This window comes from Ostrinia furnacalis, unplaced genomic scaffold, assembly GCF_004193835.3.
Source record: "Ostrinia furnacalis isolate ACB-3 unplaced genomic scaffold, ASM419383v2 OfSCF0570, whole genome shotgun sequence".
NCBI lineage: Eukaryota > Metazoa > Arthropoda > Insecta > Lepidoptera > Crambidae > Ostrinia > Ostrinia furnacalis.
Genome location: NW_021130809.1, coordinates 80188 through 104834, shown reverse-complemented (window position 1 = coordinate 104834; position 24647 = coordinate 80188). Strand labels below are relative to the sequence as shown.

Genomic DNA, 24647 nt, shown 5'->3' with positions numbered 1-24647 from the left:
GATTTAGGTTGTATATTGCATCAATAAACATAAGAATAAAAATACTTTTGTTATTTAGCACTACCTTTGACCCTTTGCATAGCTAGCAGACTTCTAGTTCTAGACGTCCATTTCCTGTTTGATGATATTATTTATGTGCTATATCATAAAGTAGAAAAATGACCCTTGGTCCCTACTTTTCATACATTAACTTTTTATATTTGAATTGGACGAGGAGCAAGAAGTGATAAATGTAGTTGGAAATGGCGCATAAAAAGTAAAATAATACAGCAACTTAATAATCGTTAAATCGTTATCATTATACTCGTAATAGCCAAACTAAACGGTGCGAGCTACGTTGTGTTGCAAAGCTTTCATTACTAATAAGATTCACAATATCGCATAAAATAATACAATAGGTACGTTAAAACTTTTTTGGAGTTAAAGAGATACGTGAACTATGAACTCTGACCAGCTTTGCGCTAAGCGCACCCTGTATAAATATAGAGACGCGCATGATATCAAGAACTCAAAGTAACCTACCAACCTCTTTAGTAGTCCATTTAAAAATGAATCTCATAGCTTATAGATTTTGAAGTAAATGCCGATGCTATCTTGTTCAGCTTGGTATTATTTTGACAACTTTGACGTAATGATTTTTTAGTGCTTTTACTGTTATCACCCTTTTTATATTTATTAATTAGTTGTCAGTTTATTTTAAAATTAACACGAGCTCACAAATCGTGTGGTATGAAAATTTCAAGTTAATATGGGCGACGGTTTAAAGTTATCTAAAGGTCAGTCCGTTGACATGTCGTACTTAGCCTCACTAGATCCCATACTTACTATTATGATTATCAGGTACCTAACATGAAGTTATTCGTAGCGAATTTTCTATTATTTGTCTGACGAAACTTATGAACAACAATATTTTGTAAACTGATGATGCCTGCAGAGGCAAAAAGCTTTGCGTCATGTGTCAAAATGGCGACAATTTTGACCTGTCGGTTGTTACATACTGGTTTCCTCATGGAAGTTACCTATATTGCACTCAATGCCTAGGACAGTTTCCTCTTGGATGAAGTGATGAGGATTACACTTTCGAAAAGTCCTATGTGGGTCTGCATTGAGTGTTGTCTTCTTTTTTATCTTTTAGTAAAAGAAGGGAGATTTATTGGCAGAATAGTAGGCAAAACATATTAAAAACATGGGGTCACAAACTTCTAAAACTTGAGTTATCTATTACTCGTTACAGGCTCCAAAGCTTTTCTAACCGTGACACTCGTTTCAGATAAGCGTCATAAAAGCTCCAGCAGCTTAGCCGGAGTCGTGCTTGAAGGAACACGCTCCGAGAGGAAACTCGATATAAGGGGTACAATTTTTTTTTCATTTAGTGCCTTTTTCCCGTGTTGCGTATTTTGACACACGTGTGGTCTGCATGCGGATTTTATTATTTCAAACATGTGTGTGTCGGAGACGCACGGTTTTAGGCAATCCGCATCCTAGGAAAAACTCACCCACGTATTATCTAAATCTACGTTCAAAATAACACGTACCTATCACATTTTAGCCTCTATACCAGAAGTGGATGACCAGTTTACCATCGCAGAAGCACGATGCGATGATTTACAAGAGAAAATCGATTTAGTAAAAGTGTTGAAAAGAAAAAGAAAACTAAAAAAAAGAAGGTTGGTTTGTTTTGAATTTTTTACAGATGCGAGAATCACAGTTTTAGCTTGTTAGTGTCATTTAATTTTGTACGAATTCAAAGCTGTTTTCGCTGTTTTAGTAGGCTTATCACAACTTAGTTCATCGCTTGGATAGATTTAATAAAGTAACTAGGTGATCAGTTATTCAGTTAGAAAACCGACGATTTCGATCACCTAGGTCTCAAAGCTAAGTAGCTACTTTATCGATTAAGATATAGGTAGATAAAAATGTGCAGTTTGAAAAGGAACTCGTTAATAAACAATTGTCGTCCCCTCAGCACGACGCGAATGGCGGATCCGCCGGCAATCAACGAGAACATGCCGCTTATAACCGTGCGGACACAGCCCAAGAAAAGTAAGCACTTACATCTATTGATAAATAAAATTAAATTCGCTTCATTTATCTATAAAACTTGAAAAAAATCGAGTTGTCTACAGCGTAACGTAACCGATACCGATACTCCTCCATCCAGCTAAGCTGAAATGCATTGTTACCGTCACATTTTTTGGATTTGGATATTCCACGCGGGCACATGGCTCGTAGAACTGGTGGTCATTGGGGAAAAAAGTGACCAGAAGACATGTAGGCCTCCCTCTCGGTGGGTCGACGGACGATATACTTAGTGAAAGTTGAGGGAGGAGCCTGAATGGAGCACCGGTCGTTGTGTAAATCTTTGGGGAGGCCTTTGTGCAGAGTAGACGTTTTGTAGCTGATACGATGCTGAAGTCTAAAGGTTCGGCCAAAGCAAGGCGTGCAGCCTGAGTGCGCGATGGCGATCAGATGTCGTGTATGAATTTGTAGCGATGAGTTCACATCAACGCGTTCTGTCGCGGCGATCTACGCGCAGTGATCGCCATCGCCATCGCCGACGCGAGCTGCAGACGGTTTGGCCGAAGCTTAACAGAGTTATCTTAGACCGCGGCAGTCCTTCTGATTACAGAGGTGTCGCAGCAGGCAGCGCGGCTGCGGCGGCTGGAGGTGCCGCCCAACCCGGCGCGAGGGTACCTCGACCCCGCCACGGTGGAGCAGCACCGCATGATCGGACAGGTGCGCGGGTACAACCAGATGTACAGGCCGTTGGAACAGCCGAGGGTAAGTCTCCACCTCAGACCGGCCGGGGAATTCTATTAGATATTAATTAATTTTTTTTTTAAATTGGATGTCGAGTTTATCAAAAACATCTTTGCTCTTGCAGTCCAGGCAGAACGCCGAACTCATGCACGCGGCCCCGAGGATTCGTCGCCGCGCGCGCGCCGATGGAGATGGTAAGTTACGTTTTCAGCTCAACTTCCATGAAGTCATGTTTCCGTATTTACAAAAGAAAACCTATTTAATTTATGTATGTAGGTCAAGGTACGTTTATTCGTTGTATTGTATAGTATCTACATACAGACGACGGTACGGCTAAATAAAATATGGTGGCTTAGTAGTTATTTCAGTTTAAAAAGGCAATTTAAAAAAAATTGTCTAGTGTGACGCTGCAGTCGTTTGTTCATAGCTAACCTTATGTCAAGAATTGCTTAGGCTGGGTTCTTGGACGAATTCGTCCAAGGCTGGGTTACACCACCTAACTTTAACCGTAACTAAAACGATAACCGGTACTTTTAGTTTGGGACTTGATGAGCACTGTAATGTTTCGAAATATATTTACACTCGACATAAATAAATCGCACCTCCCGCGACAAGTATTTTCAAACGTACCTATGCATCCCCACTTCCCACCAATATTTGGCACCATTTAAAAGCCTCGTTCTAAACTTCATTTCAAGGAAAAGATTTTACCCCAAAAATGTGTCTTTAGAAGGATCCAGAGTCACTTCTTCAAAAAATAGGTAGTTACGACTTACGCTTGAGCCAACTTTTATGGCTATAAAACTGTTAAGTTGGGTTTAATCGCTATCCATCTGTTAAAGAGGACACGTGTGATCATTATATGGTTTTATAACCATAAAAATTGGTCTAATTGATCCCAGAGGTGAGCCCAAAGTGAGGTCATTTTTCAGGTCACATTTTATGGTGACTTACTTGACTTATGGTCCTATGTCCCCTAGATGGGGCAGAGGGTTACACATTGGTACATTTTATGGTAGTTAATCATTTATTAAGTAATTCAATGTATTTTTCTTTAAGGATATTTATTGGGCTTTCAAATAACACCAATATTGTTGGGGCACCATGATTGTGTAAGAAGAAAATCTTTAAAGTTCTCGTCGGAAGGTGCGATTTATTTGATGTTGAGTGGCGTTATTTGACGCTATCGTCATTCGGCGCCATTTGTGTTGCAGCCATGACGTCGTGTGACGTAGGCGTGTGCGGGCAGGGCGTGCAGTTCAGCAGCGACGGGCCGCTGGAAGTGGCGTGCGGCGACGACGACCTGGCCGACTTCTCGGACAACGACGTCTTCGACCATCGCAACGACTAGTAAGTTTTAGAAAAATTCTAGCATCACGCGTGCTTTGGCTTCTTCTTGTTTGCCTAGCCCATTCCCATTTTATTTGGGGTCAACCCTCCGGCTCGGTCCTGAGTCGTCTTACTGCTCACCGATGTTGACTTGGGCCACTTTAAGGTCCTTATTTACTATTCGGGGTCTTCCTCGTCCTTGGGGTTTAGTTTGGATGTCTAGCACTTTGTGGTATGTTATGACCACAAAGTGCTAGGTCGGGACTCGTGCTATGGATTAAATTGAGAAATATCCGTGTACAAAACGTGTGTTGGCGCGGAAAGGTCTGGACCGACATACTGGTAGAGGTGAAGGTCGCGGAAAGCATCTGGGCAGCGCTGGGCCGTTATTTGTGGAAATCCTTGCCTTGTGGGAGAGGCCTACACCTACTTACATAGTGTACGTCTTGGTTGAAACGAGTGCCCGTCACTCACTCGATCCTTATCTTCGATCTCCTTCATGTTTGCGCTACGGGTCCAATGCCAGTTTAACTTTAAACTGGGGTGAAGTTCGCCTATTGGTTGGATTTTTGTTGAGGGTCAAGCTTCAGCTCAGGATCTGAAGATACTGACTACACAGGAGTTGCAGCGGTAGCGGTGCTTAATTCAGGCTGAAGACCTGACAGTATGTTATGATCATGGTAAAATTATGTATCTTCGATCACACTCTAATCGTTGGTCTCTGGTACTTACAGCGCGGCGATGCCGAATAAGGTGGTTGAAGCAAGACATGTCGTAAAGCCGCCTCAGGGTGCCCGTCGCAGGCATGTCCCCAAGGAAACGCCACCTAAGGAGAGTACGTATGAAAACCATCATATTATCATCATCATTAGGTCTTTTATCTCATCATGAGTCTCCACTGCAGGAACAAGAGGCAAATAGAGGATTTGGTCCATATTGCCCATGTTAGCCAAGCGGGTTCAGGAGGCTGTAGAGATTCCCATGTGTTACTTAGTTGAAACCAAATGGCTAAGGATAAATATGTGAACATCAGGCATCCCCATGCCATCTATCTAGCGTGGGAGTGTGGGTCAAATTCTCCATTACAATCTGGTAATTAGAGAAGATGGTTCCCCTGCACGAGAGACTAATGCCCGTTTTCACCAATAATACCTAATTTTTAAGTGACCACTATGACAACCAATTTCGTACCAATAACTCCATATTAAAAGAACTCGGCATCAGACAGCGCCTATCAACCACGGTTCAGTCACGCATTATAACCTTCTTCGGCCATGTATCTCGGCGCAGTAATGACTCCATAGAGCGTCTCGTAGTGCAGGGAAAAGTTGAGGGCACCAGACCACGTGGTAGATCACCAATGAGATGGACGGACCAGATCAAGGCCGCAACTAAGTGCTCGGTTAGCGAAAGTACCCGGAAAGCTGCAGTCCGCGAGGAATGGCGCCGTATTACGTGGAACATCACTCTGAATCGTGATTCAAAATGATGACCACGACCACTCTGACAAGAGTGTACCGACTGAGAAGAAGACTATGACAACAAAATTCCTGTTATTTGTTACCATAGGGGTCACTTAAAAATTAGGGATTGATGGTGAAAACGGGCATAAATGACCTGATGATGAATAAGTATTTCCAAAACTGATCCCTGGATGGTTGAGAATAAAGTTGATATTTGTTGATGGTCAGCTCCGAAGCGCTCGGAGGCGCGCGAAGAGCCGCAGGCCCAGGAGCGGTGGCGGGTGGGCTCGCCGCCGGCCCGCCGCCGCCCGCCCGCCGCGCGCCCGCCCCAGCAGACTTGTGAGTATAGCCAGGCCTGTTCATCTCCGCGAGTTTACATCGAAAACAATACACGCACGATGGCCCACCTACAGGATACTATTCGACAAGGCCTCACATACGAGCGAACATTGACTCACGCACGCGTATTCTTGTGTATGATGGAAGAAAATAAAGAAAATGGTGTACTAAATACTGTGCAGTATTTAACTGCCTAAATAATAAAAACACAGAATGTACTTTTTTAAGTTGCCTCAAGACACTGAGAGGTAAATAAGTAGTTAATATTATTCATGATAATTCATGCCAAACCATGTATTTCCTGCGCCATTTTCCGCAGTTTGGCACCTCACATCACATCATTTTACCGAAGTCGGCCCTATAGCTTCGGTGCAGTGCCGATCACTGACGTTTGTCAACAAAATGGTGCTTGACTCTTGAGACAGGCTAAATTACACCATATTGTTAATGACATTGAGCATACATTTTTTTAAATACCTTCGCGAAATAAAACTTCTGTACGTAGTACTTATTATTATTCTGTGGTATAGCCAACTTCAACCTTAAAGCCCTTAATGGGTAGGGTACTCATCTGCCATGTAGCACGTAACGTAGCATGTAACGTAACCAACCTTCAAGTGAGTAGGTACGGCTCGTCCACGGTCATCGCGTATCTGGCTGCGAGCTCCTAAAGCCGCCTTTGTGCTCGCAATGATACCGCTACTCGGCGGGTCGCTGCGATCTCCCTGCGAACCACGCGCGAGCAAATCGCAACGGGCTTGTGCCTATGTACTCACTTGATACATTACATGCTATACGTTAATACATGCTACACGGCTAGATGAGTAGGTACCCTGATTTACGCACAAACACGAATATCGTACCCTGACATTCACGGAACCACGATAACGATGTAATACGTTGTTCTCGTCCATCCGTCCGATATTTTTTATCATCAACGAGGTCTTGGCTTGTATCTCACCTGATGGTAAGTGATGATCAGGCCGAACGTGGAAGCGATATTTATACTGGGCACATCGCAGTATGGCCGGCCAAATCATGAAGTGTCGGCGTTTCACGTTGTGCCCACTGGGCACTGCCCAGGCACATCATGATGTGGCCATTTCAACGATCGGCCGACGACATATGCAGTGACACGTTGCGATGTCGTTCACGGAGACAAAAATGTTCTATAGCTCGTGTCCGTTCAGCTTCAATGCAAAAGGTTGAGCAGAGGTGAGAAAAGATGTTGGGATGGGATAGTGCAGAGAGGGGATGAAGAGACCGACCTCTTAAAAAGAGAAGTCTCCGCACATTTTCGCACTCAGCTTTGGTGGAAGTAACCTGCCCGCATATTGTTCACTGTATTTTGAGCTTTATATCTTGAGTAAAAAGATTAATATTTACAGCGCCGACGTCTCACGGAGAGGAGCGGCCCGTGGTGGAGCTGTTCAACAAGGCGCTCAACAGGTCGAGTCCGCCGCCGCAGGCGCGCAACCAAACCTCGCCGGTGGATAAGAAGATGAAGAGGACAGGTTTGAATTCACCTTTCTAAGACACCATGGCATAATTTGAACTTTATTGCCTCGTCATAAGGTCTGAAAAGATCAATTTTGAACTTACTATCGCTCTTAAGGTCACGCATTTAACGAAAAATCGATAGCGATAATTCCCCGCCCGCTTATAGGAAGAACATTTTCTCTTGCTACGTAGGTACGAGGCTGTTTCCTAAGTACAATAACGAACTCGTATCTGTAGATAATACTGCATTTATTTCACTTGCCGACTTGTGCGGAAACATTAACCAGACCTTAGTGATTATGAATTTTATGATATTAAGAAATGTTATCTTATAAGAGTATTTTTTGAATAAAAGATTAAGTACGCACTGCATCCAATCTGAATTTCCCGTAGTCTGTTCTGTAAATTCCAAAAGATGCTGTGCTCTGAACAAACTAATGACATCTAGTTTACTGACCATCAGCTTGGTACTAGCTGATTCAACGAAAGCATGCTCTGTGCTCGTGCTTTTACACGCTAATTAAAGGACCAACCACATAATGAACTTTACTGACTATCACCTAGAGGGTGCTGAATGATTCGACGAAACAACTCCTCACATTTCATGCGGCCCTGGTACTTTTTTGGGCATATCCACCACCGATGCCGAATTGCACATGCGCATTTATGTGCAAACCACATGGTAGCCACGTGTCTGCTGTTAGCCGTTTCCTGATTGGGCAGCGAGGGGCAGAGGGGAACATGTATTTTGATATCGGGACGCCTGTACAGTGGGAAAACCAGAAAATGTTGTGGACTAGTTACATTTTGGTAGATTTTACGTCATAGAATGAATTATCTTTACCTATTATGTGATAACGTTTCTTCTTGGATAACTTTTCATAAAGCCCTACCACAGCAGAGCCCTCTGAACTTTTTCTTATCCGACGTAAGAAGATTGTTGTGAAGCCGGTTGGTGGTCTACTTGCAAAAGCTTTTATTCGGCCAGCACCTCATCGGCGTTGAAGGTTAGGAATGTTTCGTTGATCTTAAAAGGATTCCTTGCCCAATCGAGTAGTTGTAGTCAGGGCTTCGTTCCATTTGTACGGGATGCATGGTCGCCTTTAAACATGGTGGATTTTTTTGACGCAGAGGAAAGCTATGCGCACTTTCACCACTGCTGATGAGCAGGGTGGGATGTGGGATTTCGACGACTGAGATTCCAAGGGCACATACTACATAATAGTCAAGGGTGCCCTGGCCTGCTGGCCGCCATCCAGGGCACGAGAAGACCGCCTTCTCTTCCACCTTCTCCGCCCGCAAAACGCGGGGGCGAGGGGATCTTTCTCCTGCTCCCGCTGCCTCCTTCTATGAGATGACTTCCTCGCAGAAGGATGCATGTCGTCGACCAGGCTCGTAAGCAAAGTCTCCGGGCCCACGACCGCACTGTTGTGGTCAAATCAGCGGTTGAAAAACCGCAGATGTGATTAAGAAACCGTCATAATTATTATATGGAACAAAATGCAATATTTAAAAAAAATCAATTTAGGTAGGTACAGCTACAGACGACACATGTCGTCTATAAAAAGAGAAATAAACATGTTTTTGAATCTTTGATCGTTCGTGGACACCCACTGTGCGGGCACCCTTGTGCATCGTACCGATCGATAGCTTGCCAGTTGCACTTTGTTGGCTATGTGCACGATTGAGTGCGATGTATTATGCCACTGCAGAACGAATGCCTACTTTAACATTAGAATGAATGACCATTGACCAATGCACGATTTTTACGATTTTTATTACGCCCTATTAGCGGAGCAGTTTTAAGCTTATTGATTCCTATTTCCTACTCGTATTTTTAAGGCAATCCAAAATATGTTTACCGATTGCGGCTTTTTCCTAAGAGATTATATTAAAAAAGCAATGCTTCAATTTCCATTTACAGTTCTTCAGTCTTAGGTATTTTTTAATTAAGATTATTTTAGCTTCAGTCATCTGGTAGGCTCTGTCGAAGCAAGTCTCGGGAGCAGCAATGTAATTTGCAGTTACAATATAAAATACCTATCACAATCCCACGGCAGATTGTATGTTGTGCGTTCACCAGCTGGCGCCGCGCGAGTGGTAGGACCATGGAGGTACTAAATATTGGAGGCCCTATTGATAAGAAAGTTGCTTATACAAATACCTATGTAGGTACACAGTCTGTAATTTTCGTATTTTGAGAAAAGTATTTATTTATTCATCTACATTAATAATGTCGCCTTTATAATAGTCCCTATTCATGCACGGCACGTGTGCTAGCGCTTCTTCCAATACTCAAAGTCGATCTTTGAGAAGTTGTTTGAGAGCCTTAGCTTTATACGTTTAATGTCATCTTTAACCATTTCCTTCTAGTTTTTCACGTTTTCATCGATTGTTGAGGTGCTGGCTGGTGCGTCCAGAGCGCTCGTAATCTTCAACGCCTTCATGGTCTTCGATTTTCAATTTAATAGTATGTGTATGTGTTACAGGAAATGTATGAAATCCGTCATTGTATACAATTCCTAGGATTTGTGTATAAGTCCTAAAATCACCCGGAAATGTGTGATGTAAATTACATTAGACACATTTCCTAGGAAATTTACACATTTCCTAAACAGCAATCGGAAATGTAATTAAGATTTCTTTTTTTTCTCCGAAACTTAAATGGCGCTACCGCGCCGCGGCCGCTGTGTATGTGTACGGTCGCAAGTCTAACCTAACCTAACCGAGACTTTGTTATCCAGCTACAGGAGTACTAAAACCTTCATGCCAATAACAGTTTAATAAAAGAGATGTTAAAATTAGGGTTTTCCAATACTTCAGCGTAATATGCGTGATGCCGAAAGAAAGGTATGCCAATAGGCAAATATTTTTTCAGTCAAAGTATAATAGTGTGAAAACAACTTTCAGGCTAAACAATAATAGTTGTGAGTTAAAAGTAACTATCGGCCAATGTGGTTTGGCTAAATGAAATTTTAGACGTACTGAGGGGCACCCGATCACACGACCGCGCTTGTGTCGCTTAGTTTTATACATTTCCTAATACAATATTGGAATTCTATAAAATTCCTAGGAAAAGTATACATGTCCTAGGATATGTGCGTATTAAAAAATCTCTGAAGCAATATTTTATACATTTCCTAAATAGCTTCGGAATTGTATACATTTCCTAGGAATAGTATACAATTCCTAGAATTCATACATTTCCTGTAACATGTGCACTGAGCACGGTTATTTTAAAGATATGCCCGGTCCATATTAAATACATCAATGGACAGTCACAGGACCTAACTCTGCCCAATTGCGCATGTGCAGCCTGCCACAGGTGGCGGTAAATGACCAAAATATACCAGGAACGCATGAAATACAAGGAACTCTTCGCTGGTTTAGCTAGCACCATCTAATCGATGACTTGTAAACTTTGATGTCATTCGTTGTGCGTTGACATTCACAAGCTACACGGACCTGTTTTTAGTCGTGTACACTCCATCACGAATTTTGGACGCTATCAGCCAGATGGTGCTAAATCAATATAAGAGCTTCTAATATTTCATGCGGTCCTGGTACTTTTTAGGCATTTTCAACCTGTGGCTGTCTGCACAAGCGCAGTTGTGTCCAAACCACGTGGCAGTCACGTGTTAGGTGTCTCCTGATTGGTCAATGTAAGACGAAGGGTGCGTGAATTCTTTACAGATCGATAGCTTACCGAGCTTTTGTATTTCAATCTTAATAACAAGGCTGTAGAGTTCACATTTTACGTAGTAAATGTCAAATATTTCTCAGTGTGAGTGTGCTAGTGAAAATTAAACGAGTTGACAACGTAGTGCACAAGGATTCTGCTAGAGGGTGCTACCACAAAATGCTACTGTTATGCCTGAACTAGCTCTTCATACTTTATGTTGCCTGGATACATATGGACGTAATTGTATTCTAATCAAATGCAAATAAATGTGCAGACAAAAGATTCGGAGAAACATGTACTTTTTCAGCGATCAGATTAAAACTGCTTCTAAAACTAAAAATATTTCATGAATTTAAGTGATGAAAGAAAATTTGCCATAAAAAGCTTATTTTTTACCACACAGCGGTACGGGAAACCCCAAGGAGTGAAGATCAAAAGACTGGTCCGTTACGTGATTCCATTCCTACGGAACCAAAAAAGGTATTGTTTTGTATTTCCTAATACTTGCAACTCTTGAGTATGGATTCATTTAGATCTTGACTGTATTTTAACTTAAATACGACCAGCCAGGTAAGAATTTCCCCCTTAAAGAAGAACGGTCACGCCCCATACAAAAAAAACCCAGACCCGACAGAAACGTCGTTTTTGTCATGTCTTAATTAGTTAAATTATATATTTTTATATCAGAAATCTATGTATAACACCAAAATATTACCCTTTGTTTTTGGTCAGGCGTTATACAAAAACTAATACAAAATGCCTATTTATCACCAAAATCGGTAAATGTATATACCTAAATGTCTATTACAGCTGCTATGGAATGTATCTAGGTGATCTGGAGATACAGCAGTATCTCCTACGCCTGACCAAAAACATAGGGTAATATTTTGGTGTTATACATAGATTTCGAATATAAAAAATATATAATTTAACTAATTAAGATATGACAAAAAACTGAGGTATGTCTCGTTTCTGTCGGGCCTGGGTCACAGATGACCGTTCTTCTTATACACTTCTTCTTGTCGTGTCGACAACAAACCTACACAGTGTCAGCCCAAAACTCCGCTACAAGAGTGGCGTTGTCGGTAGCCTTAAATTGCACCCTGGTTTGATGTGTCAATCGAGATGTGCATGCAGCAATGTTCAGCTTAGGCGCTAAGTTGTTCCTGCAGGAGAGCCACCGTCTGCCGCGGCGCGTCAAGTACCGCAGCCGGCGCTACGAGCTGCCCACAGTGGCGTCGCAGATGAAGCAGGCCGGTGTTCGGTACTACTACGAAAACGCCAACACCGCCAACATTCCCTTCGTGGTCAGCAAGAGCACGGCGCCGTCGCACAACATCGGCCTCAACATTCAACAGGTTAATTGATTTGACTTCCTACCACTAGGACTACTTCCACTAGATTAACGACTTGGTTACGGTAGACGTTTTATGTTACCACGCACTAAGCCCCCAGTATTAGGCTTCATGCGAGTTTACATCAAAGTCATCAAGCTAGTTAACCCTTCATTCGACGGAATTTTTTTTAGTTAAATTTATAAAACAGTTACTGATTTCGTTTCTTAGCTTGTCTAGGACCCCAGAAAAAATACCCAAAAAAATCTACCTATTTCAGTTTCCTGAAAAACCTATGTCCAGTATACTGGACGTTGCCAAGTTCATAAGAAAGTGACGCTCTCCAACCATGTCCAGTATACTTCCCGTTGTCGAAGAGACAGAAAAAAGAAACAAGTGGTTCCGTAATAAAATATTAATTATCATCATCATAATTTCAGCTTTATGACGTCCACTAATGAACATTGTCCTCCCCCAATGATTATCAGGTTGGCAAGTGGGCTTAAAGTGGGCAACAACCGGCCAATTTGATAGTCACTTTGTATCCTGCGCCTTCCTGCTACCTTTATGGGTTCATCTGTCCACCTTGTGAGTGGACCTCCCACGCAGCGGTTGTCGGCACGTTGCCTCCATACTAGAACCTTGCTGTAGCCATCAGCCATCAGTTCTGCGTGATGTGCGCCCTGCCCATTGCCACTTCAGCATGCTAATCCATAATGTTATATCAGTGATTTTAGTTCTTTTAAGGATTTTCTCATTAGATGTCGCACAGAAACACCAAGCACAGCCCTCTCCATGTCATGCTGTGATATAGAGAGGGCTTATTGTGAGAAGTAACCATTCAATAGGTATCATTATGTGATTACTGGGAACACACTTGGACCTGTTGCTGATTTCTTCTCCTGCACTTGGACCGCCATCAAGGTGGCGTTTTGTGCAAGCACTTCAGCACCAAGGGTCAATACGGAAGCTCTCTGGAAAGACTACAGCACTGCTCAAGCTTCAATCAAATCGAAAGCCTCCTCATAGTCCACGTACGCCAAGCGTTATGGCAAGTAATACTCTTTGGTCTTCTGTATAACCCTGCCGCAGTGTATGGATGTGGTTTATGGTTACAAAGACTTCTCGGACACCGGCATGTAATAACCCTCGCATAAAAACTTGTAGATATGGCTCGGAAGCGTGATGGGACTATAATTCTTCAGTAAGGTGTTATCCCCTTTCTTGAATAAGGGTACCACAACGCTTCTGGTCCATGCCTCTGGCATTATTCCCTCGAGTAAGACAAAGTTAAAGATTTAGCTGTCTATATTCATGTGCTCTATGCAAGAACTGATGGAAAAGCAGGGTGAGAAGAACAATTTTCTCATAAAAACCAGTATCTATATGAAAAGAAGTAGTGTTAGGCGGCACCAATGCTACTAAGGCTTGTTTTTTAGAGTTGATACTCTGAAAAACGGTACATAGTGAGGCAGAAAACATTTTATGTGTGGATACCTAAAATATTATTATCAAAACCCACAAAAGTTAATTTTCTAACAATTTGGCAACGGGAAGAATACTGGACATAGTATTTAGCAGTTAATTTACTAGTAATTCGACGACGGGAAGTATACTGGACATGCAAGTTATAGGTGTCGTAAAACGAAAACAAAACTCTGTATGACAGTAAATACATTGTAAGTAGCTTCGCAGGTATCCTATCTATAGTTTTTAATAATATTACAAGAGTATTAAGCCGTAAAATAATGAATAAAATGCAATTTACCGAGAGCCCGCACAGCGGGCCCTTCCTCTCCGTCATATTATTGGAGATTGCTCGCGTCTCATCGATATTGGTGCCTTGCTGATTTTTGACAGCATAGTTAGATAGTTCAGGAACAAATAAATACCTTGAGTTCAAGATATACGGTCATTTTTTTAACGGAGATTTATTTTCGTTCAATGGGAAGTATATCGCACGTCGTCGAATTAAGGGTTAAGCGACTGCGTAAAAAAAATACATTAAATATTATAATAATTATAAGTACCTACAGTGTACGGTATCCCTAGCGGATACTTTCAAGAACTACTTTATAATATCTTCATGGATTTTTTGACGCACTCGCTAACGATGCAAACTCGCACTACTTAAGCATACTGCACACATTAAAATTTGAACATTGCAATGTGTTGCACCTAATCAATATTATTCTTGATCAGGTTCTGAATGGAGTGAAGATACAACAACCTTTATCAGGAATACCGTTGACTATTGCGCATCATATGGGTAAGCTTGTCTGTCTTTTCTTTTCTCAGGATCCTTTTATGCAGCATTTTAAAAATTTATGTGTGGACCAACAATTCTAGTGTCATTAATCTAATCAAATTATGTTGTTTTATAGGCCTGGGTCATGTTCCAACGTACGGGACGAGAAGTGCAGTAATGGTAAGTGCTGTAACTTTTCAATTTCTTATCGTAGGATCTATGTTTTTGTTTTGTAGGATTTATTTAAGTCTGTACTGGCTTTTGTATAAAAAAAGGTGTGTTTTCTACCAGCAACCGTCCCTGGACAACCGCGAAATAAACGTGATCAAGCTGGGCCGGCGCATGCTGCGGCTGCCGTCATACCGATACATGTCGTACAGCCGGCTGCTGAGCCTGTACCGCGAGGGAGACGGCATGGTGCCGCGCTTCTTGCGAGCCATCAGCCGCCCGCACTACTTCTACACGTCTATGTACAAGTAAGTCCGACGAAGAATGGCTAATTTGACGTACAAGTACGACACAGTACGGATAATGTCACGTGCAAGTCTGACACAGAACGACTAATGACATAGCACTTCACTACTGACATAGGCTCGGCCCGTACTACTTTTCCATCTTTGTGTCTTGTACCTAAATGCGACACGGAACCGCTAAAAACAAGCGAACGCTACTTCTACAATTTTGTACTGCGGCTGCCGTCCTACCGGTACAACATGTCGTACAGCCGGCTGCTGAGCCTGTATACCTACCTATCTGTACTGCGAGCCATCAGCCGCCCGCATTATTTCTACACGTCTATGTACAAGTAAGTCCGATGAAAAACGGCTAATTTGACGTACAAGTATGACACAAAACGTCTAATGTCACGTACAAGTCTGACACAGAACGACTAATGACACAGCACTTTACTACTGACATAGGCCCGGCCCGTACTACTTTTAATCTTTGTGTGTCTTCGCATTATATCTACACGTCTTCGTACAAGTAATTCCGACGAAGAACGGCTAATTTGACGTACAAGTACGACACAGAACGGCTAACTTCACGTTCAAGTCCGACGTAGAATAGGTAATAGAAGCTCACTACTTAAAAAGGCCCGTATTAGTTACTTCAACACATTTAACGCCCTTATTCACAAACGATGCTTGCTTAAGTGAAGCAGCAAATCGAGACCTCATTGTGAATAGATACCGGCGTAAAGCCTTGATCACACGTACCGAGTTAACGGGCGAGACAGTAAGTAAAATGTGAGCGAGTCACATACTCGAGCACTCCGCCGAGCACTCGGCGTAATGTTCATACACACCGAGTACTCGGCTGAGAGCACTGTCTCGCCCGTTTACTCGGTACGTGTGATCAAGGCTTTAGTTTTGTACCTAAATCCGACATGGAACAGCTAACAAAACACCCTTACTTACTACTTTTACACTCATGCTGCGGCAGCCGGTCTGCCGGTACCCACCATGCCCACACTACCTACTTCTACACCGCCATGTATTCAATTGATACCGGTAGCATGACTTTGTTGCGAAATAATGGCAGCTACTTAACTACACTGGTCATCACAAAAATCGACCCTCCCGCGACAAGCACTTTCAAACGTATGCATCCCCACTTCCCACCAATATTGGCACCATTTAAAAGCCTAGTTCTAAACTTCATTTCAATAAAGGAAAGGTTTTTACCCCAAAAATGTGTCTGTAGAAGAATCCAGAGTCACTTCTTCAAAAAATAGGTAGTTACGCTTGAGCCAACTTTTATGGCTACAAAACTGTTAAGTTGGGATTAATCGCTATCCATCTGTTAAAGAGGACACGTGAGATCATTATTTGGTTTTATAACCATAAAAATTGGTCTAATGAGGGTTTTCGCGAAAGAAAAATCCGCCAGCTGCATGCTGCAAATGCTGCATGATTGGTTATTTTTGACATGACATTGACAGATATGTCAAAATCCACCAATCACGTAGCAGGCAGACCCCACATCACATCCACGTCCCGCCATCTAGCGGATCTTTCATTCGCGAAAACCCTCATAGATCCCAGAGGTGAGCCCAAAGTGAGGTCTTTTTTCAAGTCACATTTATTGTATATCGCGTTTATGTTAATCGTTTAGAAATTAAATGTGTTTTTCTTTAAGGATATTTATTGGGCTTTCAAATAATACCAATATTGTTGGGGTACCATGATTGTGTCAGTAGAGGTGAGCTCAAAGTGAGGTCTTTTTTCAAGTCACATCTAAACATAATGAAACTAAAAAACATAGACTACTTTTTAAGAAGGTTGGTCAACCTATCAGTACCGTGCTATCACTTTCCAACTCGATGAACTGTACCTAAATTGAATTTTTTTTTTACTTTTTAGTGCGCCTATTTTTTGGGATATTTAGTTATCACTGATTTATTTAGTATTTTAATTGATTTATAAATAACGCGCTTTCATTAAAAAATACATAATAAATAACTAATATTCCTTCATAACATTCTGTTTGCTTAATAAAATAACAGACATCATTTTTGAGTGGCTTATTTTTTGTAAATAATTTAGGCATATTGTTTCTTTATAATAAATTTGTAAATTATTATGTAGTTAAGTAATTGAATAAACGAAAAGTCCTGAGCCTTTTAGTCAAAGAAAACGTGAAAGCACGTAAAAGGCATGTTTCGTTGAATTTAACAAAAATCAATTTTTAAAAAGGAAACAAAATATTACATTAAATATTGACAAAAATAAAAACGTAACCACTTCGCAGTCGGTAGGACTCGAACCTACGCTCCCAGAGGGAATCTGATTTCTAGTCAGACGCCTTAACCACTCGGCCACGACTGCCACATGTATTATGGACGAAATTTTTGGTTTATATAAATCCATAACATAGTATTATAAATCGTGTTTTCAGGGTCTAATAATAAGAAATAATAAGATATTTTGGCAATAGTATGATTTCGTTAATGACAGAAAATAATTATTTTTAAATGTATATGTCCGTGGTGTACCTATTTTACAGTCTACCTTGAAAGTTGAAGAATTTTGGATACTGTACTGACCTACCTACCTTGCTTTCGTATTTTTGTAATATCTTTATTGAAAATTGTAATTTGTTTAAATAAATAAATTAACTAATAACATTAATAAGGAAAAGCTTTCCTATTAACTTATTTTTATAGCAATTTGCTGCTGTTTAGAACAGTCATATTATTATCTGGCAAGTGAAAGCTCATGGGTTCTAGTCTAGTACCATATAATCCGTAATTTTTGCAAAAAAAAAACTAAATTAATGTGGCATAAAATCCCATAATGTTAAACTATAGCGTATGTAGGTACTGCCAGTCTGTTGTACCACAATTTTGGCGCATCGGTTGAGAACTCTGTTATTACGCCAGAGGTCGCGGGTTCGATACCCGCACAATTCAAATATTTGTAGACATGAACATCTGTTTTCTGTTTATATTTATGTAGATGTTTTGTATACCTAAAAAATAAGTTTTAATTAAATCTCGATTTTAATTATGAATTGTATAAAAATGAATTTTTAATGCCAAACATTAGCACATTAGCGCCAGCCATTTAATTAACTTGTGGAACCCTAAATGGTAGTGACAACTTATATCTATTGTGTCTCGATTCATTTGTAGGCTTAATTAAAAAAATTATAGCGATAAAAATGATTAGAATTTAAGAGCGTTGTCACATTTTTCATGCAGAAATCGAGAATTTGGCAGATTTCGAAATGATTTTAGTCATATAATTTATTGTTATAGCTTCTTTTGACTTATATCATCGTAATTATCATACGTTTTTACGGAATGTCTATTGACAAAATCTCGTTCAAATTGGATTTTTGCCTACGAAAACAGCGAATTTCGAAAGCCCGATTTCCACGTAACTCGCGAAGGCACAACTTTGAACTAATATTACAACAAATTTATTTCTAAGTAAGAAGATAGAATGTATTCATTAGAATAAGCATACCCTGAAGAAGAAAGTGTATTGAGAAAATTTTGATGTTTAATTCATTAAAATGCATTTATTTTTATTTGTCAATCTAACAAATAATTACATAGTTATGGTGCGTTGAAGTTGCGCACGACGTCACAACGTGCGGCATTTTTAAGCAAGCGTTGACGTCACGGGCCTCTTCTTATGAACTTTGGGGTGCTTTATCTCTTTAAATTTTCATTACTTTGAAAAAGTGAAAAATACGTGTAGAGTATTTTTTGATAAGTTAACTGACGGACTAATTAAAACTCTTGCTTTTTGACCCAGGCAACATCCCCATTGGCTATAAGCTACTATACCGCACAATAACTGTCCCCAATGTTATTGGGCGTAAATCAATATAAAAATCGAATAATACACTTATTTTTAAATATTAGAGAGCAATATTAGGGAATATGCCATATAAAACAATTCAGACTAAGGATTAGATGGGCACAAGTACAAGTAATACCCAAAATCACAACAACAGAAATAGTAAAATAAAGGCCTAACTTTGAAATATTTTTTTAAACAATTTTTTTAAATACTCATAATCAATATTTTCAAAAATGTCTTATGCCAAATTATATAACAGATACCAGTGATGAAGTATGCTTAATTTGAAAGTTGTAGCTGATAAAATAAAGATTTTAGAGCCAATTATGTAAAAAACCGCGATCAGCCGATTGGTTTTTTGGCTTTTCCCAAAAAACGGAATTTTGGAGTTGTGCCCATTCATTATTAAGGGTGCGATGTGTACCTAATGGGATAACTGTTTAAAAAACGATTAGATAAATTTTGCTCTATGGATAAAAATCTTAAAGTTACCTCTGATTTTTTAGCATTATACGACCGTGGTTTATGATAATAAATTATATAAAATCACAATAATATCAGTATTTACCTCTTTGATTTCCTGACTTGTTTAGATTTACAAAAACTAAATATTTATTATTAACTTTTAGATAATAATGTGAATGGCGCTTACGATGTTTAGTTATGAATGAGCTCTTTGATGGACACAGATATTATAGATAACGTTTAAAAAATGGCACGCTCGTTTTCATACAATTCATTCTATTTATTTAACCTATCCATATTTAATTTTATGTGCGGAAACGTCACAAAATCAGAATACATTTTAATTTTTCCATCCCGCATCATAAAAACTAAAAAGTCAAAAGTAAAATTTAAATAGTAAATATTTTTCATAAACAAGCTTTTGATGCTGTAAAAAGAATAAAATAAAACATAAATTCTTTCAAACCCATCAACTTATTACTTTAATCAATTTAAAGATTAAAAACTTGTCGCGGGATTTACTAGTGTAAAAAATACATTAATTACGTAACTTGATTTTGCTAAAAGTCTGAACTGAGAAAAAATCAAATAGGTAAATTATACATTATTTCTTTATTATTATGTATGATGTACTGTCTTAGGTACAATACAACTACGGATTAAGATCGTTTAGTCGACGCAGCGTTGAAATTGTACAGATAAATGCAGTTTGCGCACTCACTACGCGACGTCAAGCAATAAAAACCTAAAATTCGAACGCCAAATTTTTGCTACAACGCTCTTAACATCAAAATTGATGCCATTTGGACGGACTGCTTACCTGAGCCTGTTGTTTATACAGGGTGTTAGGTAAATGGGTATATGAGCCGACACTAGCCCATGTTAACATGGGCATATAAATGGTATGGTGAAGTCAGAAATTTGATATCATTTTTTTTAATTTTCATACAAAATATTTTTTATAAAATCCGAGTTGTATGAAAATTTAAATAATAAAAATGAAGATATCAATTTACCTGACATCCTGTAGAGGTTTAATTTTGTTGTGCGGGTGAACAAAAAATGCGACACAAAATCTTAAATGAAATTGAAAAACAATATCGTTAACATTTGGATCCCAAAATCCCATAAAAAATACCCTATTCTCAAAATCCGTTTAATGTTTTAAGCAGCTTACAAACCCACCGCGAGGACCAGGACGGGGCCACCTCCAAGGGCCGCGCCGGCAGCCAGGAGGCCAAGCAGAGCCTGGCCGAGTACGCCAGCCTGTACCGCGAGTACGAGCAGATTGAGAAGTGCATCAAGGAGGGCAACTACGAGCCGGAGCTCGAGCGGAGGAAGGAGGAGCTGTCGAAGGAGCTCGCGGCTCGGGAAGAACACATACGTAGGGTGAGTTATGATTTTATGTAGTAAAATGACAGCTGTTTATGCCAGTGAGAGTAGGTGCTTCTGTGCTTTTACTAACATTGTGCTTGGGGTATTGGGGATACTAAGAAATCTCATGGGGTAGATAAAGGTGTTACACCCTGACTGACCGTGAAACTGTCAGTCACAATTTGGTCCAACTTGCTTTTTTTAGATATAGGTACTTCAAGTAAAGTGAAGGGAATTCTCAAACTTTTTCGTTACGTACCTATTTATGCAACGACTTCTTACAATATCATGAATCCTTTGTCTTATGATGGAATGAGGGCTATCGTTTTTATACTTAACAGTTGGCACCCCTGGCGATTGACAGGACCTTACTCTACAGTGGCGCCATCTTGATGAGCGCAAATGCGATAGTCCTCCTACCACTTTAGCGCTCACCAGTTGGTGCCACTGTCTTCGCTACTAGCAAGTGACAGGACCTTACTCTACAGTGGCGCTAACTGGTGAGCGCTAAAACGATAGCCCTCAGTTGGTGACTTGATCGGGAAAATGTGCGAAATATTAATGTAGGTAAACATCTCTAGGTGGTGCAGGAGTACCGATCCAACGAAGTGGACCAGTCGACGCTGCGCGCGTCCGCGTCTACGGCCGACGAGACCTACCGCCACTCCACGTTTAAGCTGAACCTCGGCGACCCCCCGCAGTAGCCCCAGCCCTTACTGACTCGACGAAACCCCACAACTCGACTATTCGCGTATGTGACCGCTGACCATACTGCAAGACGTTGGACACAATGCAAAACCAAAGCAGCACACACCGGTTCGTAGTCACTGTTCTTTATTTGGAACGTGTCAAGGCCCGCACACATTCTTAAATGACAGGACGGAATTCACGGGTCAATTGAAACCTCACTAGCTGTTTGCGATATCCCGGCGCCTCGAGCTACGATGCCGATCATGTTGACCGAGCTCGCTTTGAAAGCTAGTCCAGCGCTGTGTCAAAGGAGGTCAGTGCGTACAAGCCCTTTAGAAGGGACATACTGAAATGGAATAGACAGTTATCTATTATTTTCTCGAGTCAGTGGCAGACAGAATTGAAACAATATTTTAATACTGAAAATTCAGGAGTTTGTGTATTTTGAATTTTAAACATGATCATGATGTTTCTACGCAATTGTTAAGATGGAATCGTTGTTGTATCTTTGCATGGTCAAATTGATCCCGCTGGTTTGGGGCTAGAGGTAGTCATGGGTCAAAAAGACTAAATTTTTACCGCGAATCCTCAATGCCTTGACTGTGTTGAGGTAGCCTGTTGTCTTTAGGCTGTGTGCTCCGGCACAATCCGGCCATCAACAAATCACATTTATTTTATACTTCCTTTTGACATGAAATTAATTTTGAAGAACTGCGAAGTTATATATCAATAGGTGAGAGAAGCGATTGCGATTGCTAAAAATATATGAGAGCATTGTGTCCCCTCTCACCACTTATGATGATTTTAAATTATTGTATCTCCTGAGTGAGGTTTTGTTCCCAAAGGCGAATAGTTCGCTGCTTACTCTAAATTACTTACAAAATTTAAATGACAAGAGTGCATGAATTTTACAAAGACTGACAAAGGTGACTGAGATTCTTCCACCATTCTCAGCCCCAGTAGTAATGTTGTTCCGAACTGGTGGTAGGGCAAGTTATATGTATAGAGACGTCTACAAGTGCCCTGAAAAGAGAATTTGAATTCTTTTACCTTTTTACTAATATCTCTTTAGACGTTTATCTGATCCAACTTGAGTAAAAGTCGTTCTCAAAATTACATTTCGAACAGTGTCTTTCCATTCCATTCGCTGTAAGCGTATCTGTCGAACAAACAACAGAAAATTTATATTCTTGGTACTTAGTAAATAAAACCGGTCTTCCAAAATGTCCGATTACAAAAAGATTAAAAGCTGAAGGAGAGCCAAAAGGTGTTGTTACCTCATACTTTAAGGTTGCTTTTATGTGATTAAAAGGATGTCGTTAACTGTGAGCCTTGTGGGAACATTGTCTCGTTAAAATGGTAGCATCGACAAAAATCTGTGATCGTAATGTGTGAATGTAATCTGGTACACACACTGGTCCGAGTCGCGGTTTCCAGCGCTAGCGTCGCCATATTTTTATATGTACTGTTTTACTTACTTAGCTTTGGTAAGGAAACGTAGTCTAGCATGATTGTAGACTTCTTTCCCGTAGGTTATTAATCGCTATGTATAAAGAACCTGTTTGTTTTTTTCTGTAAAATGTCCGATTTGCCGTCACTTATTTTTGTCGAAAAAATGTGCGATTTTTGTCATATGCATGTGCAGTTATTACGTCTAAAAAAAATTTTGATAAGCGTCGTTTGTTGCATGATGTTCTTAAATAAAGTTTTTCTACATTATGTCGATATTTCATTTATATTGAAAAATGATTCTAATTTTTCTAATCGCGCAAAGCTAGGAATAGGTGCTACTGATTATTTACGAACGTTGTTACGATGTTTTATGACATGCATGCACATTATATTTAATCTATACGTAGGTAGATTTGCTATTTTCCTAAATCTGTATGAGTTTTAAAATGATTCATTAGACACATTATATTACAATTAATTGTTATTAATTAACATCGAATAAAATAAGTATCAGATTTTATTATTTACATAAAGTTTAAACATCAACAATAAAAGGCAAGAATATAATATTACTTAATTAGGTACAGATATTGAGATTATAATAATTAGGTTAATGTTAATTAACAACTAACAAGTTAATTTATACCTAAAATTGTTAGTTGATTTATTCCTAAACATTAAACTATTTAGTGTACATATAGTTGAAGTACCTACCTTATTTAACAATCATACGTAAATATCATGACTGAAAGACAATTACCTATTTACATGAAGGTAGCAAGTGTTTTCAGACTACTTACATACCAATACCTTTACAATCGATTAAAATTTACTACAAATTATAAAACTTTTAATACCTATAAAAACCTTCAATAGTAAAATCGTTTTATACAAGTCAACCAAACACATTTTTTAAAATAATTAACAAAACAATGTAAAACAAAAGGCTTTGTAAATGAATGTACCTATGTGTTAATCGAATTTAAGTGAAAATTTCAACTTTTCCAAGAATGGTCCAATTAAAGGTCAAAGTTTATAACTAATTGTTATTACTATTATACAGACTACTGTTTGCGACTTCAGTAGATACTCGTATTTGAAGTAGGTACGACTTACATTGAAAAAAATGTGCGCCGATACAATATAAGTTCTTGTTTTGAGGCTATTGCCTATTATGTAGTTATGCTTTTCATTCCCAAAGCATTGCTGATTTCAGTCTGCATTTTGGGTAACTACGTGACAACATTCTGTTTCGTCTGTCACATAAAAAAAACATGCCATAAGGTGAAGTAGGTACAAGTTATTTCTAATGCTTAAGTAGGTACCTACTAAGAAAATACAGGGTGGCCAAAACAGTGAGGTCTAAAAGAAAAATTTAGACTCCTTACCTCAAGGTGTACCTAAATCACCCCCATGTATATTATACGATTGTGCTTAGTTTAGGAGATAGAGTTAATTTTGTGATATTTTAAAATTTTATGACCTAGTAGGCTTTAAACATTTTTATCTTTTTTTTGGGTTGACTTTTTTCAGATTTCTTTTTTTCGACAGATTTCTTATGAATTGCAGATGTTTGAAAAAAATAATCACCTTCCTATCTTTGATTCAAGATACAAAAGTTTTGCTAGAAACATTAAAATCATGCTTTTATCAAAACGCTATCAAATTTTCAACTTAAAAGTTTAAGTAAAAAAAAGA

General features: G+C 39.6%; 1 protein-coding gene and 1 non-coding gene across 3 annotated transcripts; one reads left to right on the top strand and one right to left on the bottom strand.

Moving 5' to 3' along the window:
* Positions 1-649: 649 nt before the first annotated feature.
* Positions 650-23216, top strand: LOC114366186 (uncharacterized). 2 transcript variants are annotated; one of them, XM_028322968.1, is made up of 17 exons: positions 650-776; positions 1271-1351; positions 1550-1667; positions 1967-2043; positions 2615-2781; positions 2885-2954; positions 3975-4110; positions 4824-4924; positions 5781-5891; positions 7280-7405; positions 11477-11553; positions 12246-12431; positions 14610-14676; positions 14792-14835; positions 14947-15131; positions 20606-20822; positions 21389-23216. In XM_028322968.1, exons 1-17 carry the CDS (start codon positions 749-751, stop codon positions 21509-21511), a joined length of 1914 nt encoding a protein of 637 aa, XP_028178769.1. In that variant the 5' UTR covers positions 650-748; the 3' UTR covers positions 21512-23216. The 2 variants fall into 2 exon arrangements, with proteins under 2 accessions (XP_028178769.1, XP_028178768.1); XM_028322967.1 differs by having other exon boundaries at positions 20603-20822; positions 21389-23197.
* Positions 17402-17483, bottom strand: TRNAS-AGA (transfer RNA serine (anticodon AGA)). The gene has a single exon. It is a non-coding gene; the product is annotated as a tRNA-Ser (tRNA).
* Positions 23217-24647: the final 1431 nt, after the last annotated feature.

Bases quoted from the DNA above. Each gene is read 5' to 3' on its own strand.
- LOC114366186 (XM_028322967.1), top strand. From the start codon at position 749: ATGGGCGACGGTTTAAAGTTATCTAAAG. The intron at 1,668-1,966 runs GTTGGTTTGTTT...TCGTCCCCTCAG, and splicing joins AGAAAACTAAAAAAAAGAAG to CACGACGCGAATGGCGGATC. The intron at 2,044-2,614 runs GTAAGCACTTAC...AGACCGCGGCAG, and splicing joins GCGGACACAGCCCAAGAAAA to TCCTTCTGATTACAGAGGTG.